At 60.8% G+C, this 6,000-nt stretch overlaps 1 protein-coding gene across 1 annotated transcript in view; it reads right to left on the bottom strand.

The window, feature by feature from the left end:
• Window positions 1–5,181, bottom strand: part of ARHGEF17 (Rho guanine nucleotide exchange factor 17) — a 29,550-nt gene extending 24,369 nt beyond the window's left edge. The window contains exon 1 of the mRNA XM_085077976.1: window positions 2,154–5,181. Coding sequence (XP_084934102.1) covers window positions 2,154–5,057 — 2,904 coding nt within the window. The 5' untranslated portion in view covers window positions 5,058–5,181. The remainder of the gene's footprint in view (window positions 1–2,153) is intronic.
• Window positions 5,182–6,000: the final 819 nt, after the last annotated feature.

Below are 6,000 nucleotides of genomic sequence, written 5' to 3' on the forward strand. Positions count from 1 at the left end.
AGAATCAAAGCAACTCCCTTGCAGGGCTCGGTCCCCCTCCGCCCCCCCAGGCAAAGCTGGTGCCATCCGAAACAAAACATCCCAGCTCCACTATCTAATAAATCAAAAGGAGAAATAAAAATCCTGGTTTCACTTAGGATACGGCTGGAGCACAAAGAAATCCCAAGGCAGGAGAGAGATTTGGAGATACAGCTGTGGTGTTGCCCTTAAAAGGGAAAATTCACACCCTCTTCCCGAGGCCGGAGGGTTCAGGCAAGGTGAGGAGCAGCATCCTCAGGATCTGCTCCCACAGGGTGGCCCAGCCACCTGAGGTGATGCTCGGCCAAACAGGCCTCCCACTTGGTAAAAATCCACCCCAAATCATCCCAAATTCGGGATCAGACCAGGGCTGGGGGTCAGCAGAGCATCCCTGACATTGGGGCCATCAGGTACTGGCTGCAGGACACCACAGGGACCTGCCTGGGTAGGAAATATCTCTTTATAAATTATTAAAATGGACCATATATTATATAAACGAAACATATTAATTATTTAGAAATGTCACTGGGTGCACTGCCTCATCTTGGGGACCTGCCAATGTCCCCAAGGTGGCACCAGCCAAAGCTCCACGAGGTCCCTCATTAACCCATTTAAATTATAACGCTTGATGGTTTCACAGCTCTTTTCACTCCAAGATTAGAGAAGACTAAAAACTAAACCTAAATTGGTCCATCAGGCAAAAAATGCTGCCAAATTCACCCAAAATATCCCCGAAGATGTTTTATACTGTGGCCAAGAGCTCCCTGTTCTGGGCCACCAACGGTTGTTGTCTGGCAGTGGGGACAACAGGAGAAGGAGCTGGATGGGGAGCAGAAATCCCTGGAGAATATCTGGAGGGGAATGACACTGCAGGGATGATGGATTCCAAGGGAATAACCTGGGGGAATGATGCTGTGGGGATGCCAGACCCCAGGAGAACACCCTGGGGTGGATGATGCTGCAGGGCTGCTGGATCCCACGAGAATATCCTGTGAGGAGGATGCCAGACCCCAAGAGAATATCTTGGGGGAAAGATGCTGCAGGGATCTGGATTTTGGGGACATCCAGAGAAAGCCAGCCTTGCTCCATGCTGCTCTGCCCTGGCCAGCAAGGGTTACACTGCTGGGCTCAGCCCCGGGGACTTCACGCTTGGCTGCCGGTGGCTGCTGCAAGGGAATGGTCCAGCCCATCCCCTGAAATCGGCATGGCAGCAGGGGGGGAGAGCCCTGCCAGCATCATTCCTGCGCGCTCTCGGCAGATCCCCCGCGGGAACACGTATTTCTGGGCTTCTCCCAGAGCTATTAAAAGCCCCGTGGGTGCTGGCAGTGCTGTGCCGCAGCGGGAGGTGATGCTTCCAAGCCCTTCCCGGCACAAACACCCGGAGTGATGGGAACCCAAGTCCATGTTCAAACAACAGCCAAGGGGCTGGCAGTGCCAAAAACCCAACCCAGGAAACATCCCAAAGCACGCAACTGAGCTTCAGGGTGAGCAGAGCACCTTCACATCCCCCAAATGGCACGGATCCTTCCCCAGACAGGATAAAACTTCTACCTACTGATCAAATATTCACTACATGCACAAGAATATTTTTCCACTTTTTTCCCACCCACCAGCACGGCAATGCTCATGATCACAAGTGGAGGGATGGTGGTTTTTTTTGAGGGGGGAGAATGCAGATTTGCTCAATAAGAGGTATAACGTGAGGAACCCCAAGCAGAATGATTGCTTAAGCCTTCCCAGCCAAGCAAAAGGCAATTTTTGGTTCAGCATCTCAGGGATGGTCAATTTAGCAGGACGGTATATAGCATCACTGAGAGATGTTATATATAAACATAAAATAAAAAATATATATATTTATAAAACCCTCTTCCACCAAAATTTGGTGCTATTTAACCTGAAAACTGCTTCTTCCCATCCAAAAATCTCCTTTTTACCAGGGAGGTTGGTCCAACAAACTCATCCCTTGGGGACCACCGGAAAGGGCTGGGAGGGCTCTTGGCCATCGAGTAGTGCATCCGCAGATGGGAATTTGTCCACCACAAGGGACACAGGACACGCCCCCAAGGCCACCAACGCCTCGGAGGGGTCACGTCCCCCGTGAAACCAAGGTGTTTTTAGGATGGATGGGCACTTACCACCTGTGGCTTGGTCCTGGGGCCGTGTTCGTCGGGCAGCCGTGAGCACCGGGGCAGCCGGGGCGGTGGGGCAGCGGGTGGAGAGCGGGGTCCATCCCCGGGAGCGGGGGAATTGTCACCTGAGTTGAGGGCCAGCATGTACCGCTTGGTGACATCCTCCAGCGAAGGAGGCTGGAGGGTCGGGAAGGATTTTCCAGGTGAGCGGCCGGCAGCCGGCGCAGGGAGGTGGCCGTGGTGGCCGGAGGGGACGAGCGGCTCGGGGACGGTGATGGGGACGAAGGTGGCGGGCTCGCTGGTGTGGCGGACGTGCTTGGTGGCCGGGCGGCTCTTGGCGAGGACGGCGGGCGCTGGGGGCGGCTGGTTCTCCTGGTGAGCCGCGCGGTTGGAGCGCTTCTTGGAGCTGCGGCGGGCGATGCGAGGGGACAGCACGTCGGCCAGCTTGGGGTCAAAGCCGTAGCCGCGGCCAGTGCCCGGCACTGCCGGCTGCGCCGAGAGGATGGGCTCGCTGCTGGACGGGGGGATGCTGGGCTCCAGCTCGCTGATGGCCTCGCCGGGACCCTCGAAGGCTCCGGCCGCCAGCTCGCCGCGGCGGCTGGGGTCGCTCAGCGACTTCTTCTTGATGGTCTTGCCGTTGGCCTTGTCGTCGCCCAGCTTGGCCATGGCGCCGGGCTGGCTGACGATGGTGCGGATGAGGCTGCTGTAGTCGCGGGGCCCATCGCTGCCCAGGGACAGGTCGCTGCCCGCGCTGCCCGCGCTGCCCGCGATGGCGGCGGGCTGCGGGATGCCCGCCTTGGCGCTCAGCGAGCCCAGCAGGTTGCTGTCCACGGAGAAATTCTTCGCCTCCTCCGCCACCGAGCATCTCCGGTGAGGCATGGGGTCGCTGAGGGAGCGGTAGGGCTCGGTGCCACCCTCGCCGCCGCCCTCCATCCCATTGGCGCCCGCTGACGGGAACTTACGTCGGCGCCGCAGGCTGCCAGGGGTGCTCGGCGCCTCGGGTTTGCCGGCTGGAAGGTCCTCCGCTGCCGTCGGGTGAGCGGGCAGTGCCATCTCGGAGCCACCGGCTGCCGGCCCGGCACTGGGCAGCATCCAGGCGTCCACAGCTTCACGCAGGCCTTGGAAGGGGATCCCCACGGGCTCGGGCTCCGTGACGATGCCCTCGTCCGTCACACTCGACTCGTGACCCGACAGCTCCTCCACGGATTTGGTACGAGCGAGGTTCTCCTCCGACTCCACGTCCTTCAAGCACCGCGCGCTCTCCCCCTGTCCCCGAAGGGCTGCGTCCGTCGTCCCCGTCGGTGCCACCACCTCAGCGCCCTCCACACCTCCGCTGTCCTTCTGTTCGGCGGCAAAGCCGTAGTCCTGCTGCGAACCCATCCTGCTGATCTTCTCAAACACCTGCCTCGCCTCCTGGATGTACTGGTCCTGGATGACCATGGGGAGAGCATCCTCGTCCCCATGCTGTCCCCCCGCCGGAGCCACCCGGTCCTGGCTGTCGGTAGAGGCCAGGAGGAGCTCGGAGGAGCTCTGCTTCATGGCGCTCTGTAGGAAAAGCCGCCTCGTCCCGGATTTTTCGGAGCAGGTGAAGGACTTGGCGCGACGTAAAGTGGCCGTTAGGTCCTTGAGCGTTGGCCGCTCGCCCGGCGCCCAGCGGTTTTGGGGATGAGTGGCACCGCAGCTGCCCGGGGAGGGGCTGGCCGCGCCGGAGCATCCGTCGGAGCCTGCATCAAGGCCAACCCTCACCCCTTTCTTCTTCACCTTCAGCTCCGAGAGGTCTGATTTGAGGAAGCTGAGGAGCGTCAGGGTCTCGGTGGCAATGTCGGGGTTGGACAAGGACTTGCGGTGCTTGGCCCGCTCGCCTTCCAGCCCTGGCTGCTGCAGGCTCTCGCTCCCATAGTCCGGTTTTGCCTTGGCCACGCTCTGGGGCAGCTTGGGGCGGACACGGACCCCCGGCTGTCCCCACGCCAGGCCGTCGCCGGTCCCAAAACTGGGCGATCGATAGATACCATAACCTGCCTGGAGAGTCCGTCCTTGGCTGGGCCAACAGACCCCAAACTGCTCCTCTTCCTTCAGCGTCTCCGTGCTGGAGTAACGACTGCTGCTGCGCGACCCGCCGGGGCTGCCGAAGGGCAGGATGTTCACCTTGGAGACTCGGGCCACCACGGGCAGCGGGTGGCGGGGGACCACCCTGGCGCAGCCTTCGGCCTCGGCATCGCCATCCGCCGTGCCCTCCTTCTTCTTCCTCCGTGCGGCGCGGGGCCGGTGGGCAGCGCTCTGCCCTTCGCCTTCGCTGCCCGACGAAGCGCGGGGAGAACGGGCCGCCGCGGCTTCATCCTCCCCGTTGGAGCGGGGCGATGGGGAGGAGGAGGGTGGTTGCGGTCGAGCCGAGTTATGCCAGGAATGCGGGCCGGGCTCCGGCGGAGCTCCGCGGGGAGAGCGGAGCGCCGGGTGCGGGACGCGGCTGCGGGGCGGAGGCGGCGGGGGAGCTCCGCGGGCGCTCCCGCTCCCGTTCCCCATCCCATTCCCGGTCGCCCCCGCCGGCTGCCGGCAGCTCTCCCCGAAGAGTTTCCGCATCGCCGGGACGCTGGGCCAGCGCGGCGGCTCCGCGTTTAACCCCGGGCCCGGCGGCGACGGCGGCGGCGGCGGGGGCGGCGGTGGAGCCGGGGACGGCGGCTGAGCCCCGGCATGAGCCGGGCCCGGCGGCTCCGGCTCGGTAAAGCGAAGAGAAAGCTGCCGTACCGACGGGGCCAGGCTGCCAAAAGCCCGGCCCGGTTGTTGCTCCGCGATCGGCGCCGAAACTTTCCTAGCCGGGAAGAAGAAGGAGGAGGAGGAGGAGGAAGGCGGGGAGGAGGCGGGCAGGAGGCACCGAGCCGCCGCTACCCCCCGGCCGCTGCCCCCCTCCGCCATTGTCGGTGCCCCCCCGTCGCCGCCGCCGCCTCCGCCCGCCCCCCGGCCCCGCCGCGCCCCGGCCCCGGCCCCGCCGCAGGCACCGCCCGGCCCCGCTCCTCCTCCGGGCTGCCGCCGGGCTGCATCCCTCCCGCTTTGTTTTCTCTCGCTCTCCCCCCCACCCCTTCTTTTTTTTTTTTTTTTTGGCTTTTCCTCCTCCCTCACCCCCTGCTTTTTTATTTGTTGCATTCAAATAAACTTTCCTCCCCGGAGGCGGGGTTTGCTCCCGCAGAGGGGGAGGGTTGAAGTTTTGCTCCCTTCTTTTTAATTATTTATTTAATTTTCTTTATTTTTCTTTTCTTTTCTTTTTTTTTTTTTTTTTTTTTGGAGGGGACGATGGGGAGAGGAAGCTGGCTTTAGAGCTGCCCTCTCGCTCCCGGGCTAAGAAGGAGCACCTCGCACCCCCCGGCATCTTTCGCCCTCCTCCCGCATCCTTCATCACCCCCTGCATCCTTTCTTCCCCACCCCCTCACCCCCAGCATCCTTCATCCCCCTTCCCTTAGATAAGGGGGTTTATAAAAAAATGGGAGATTTTTTTATAAAAATGGGAGATTTTTTTATAAAAAATAAAAAAACTTTTTACACGGGCAGATGGTGACAGGACGAGGGGGGACAGCCTTAAACTAAAATAGAGGAGATTTAAATTGGATATTGGGGAGAAATCGTTCCCTGTAAGGGGGGTGAGGCACTGGCACTCTGGTTGCCCAGAGAAGCTGTGGCTGCCTCATCCCTGGCAGTGTCCAAGGCCAGGTTGGACAGGGCTTGGAGCAACCTGGGATAGTGGAAGGTGTCCCTGCCCATGGCAGAGGATGGAATTAAATGATCTTTAAGGTCGCTCCCAAACCACTCTGCGATTCCCTCCATCTCTTCCCAGCTTTTTCTTTTTAAAGGGAAAGAGGATAAG

Source organism: Lichenostomus cassidix, chromosome 1 (genome assembly GCF_008360975.1).
Source record: "Lichenostomus cassidix isolate B80296 chromosome 1, HeHo_3.0, whole genome shotgun sequence".
Classification (NCBI taxonomy): Eukaryota; Metazoa; Chordata; class Aves; order Passeriformes; family Meliphagidae; genus Lichenostomus; species Lichenostomus cassidix.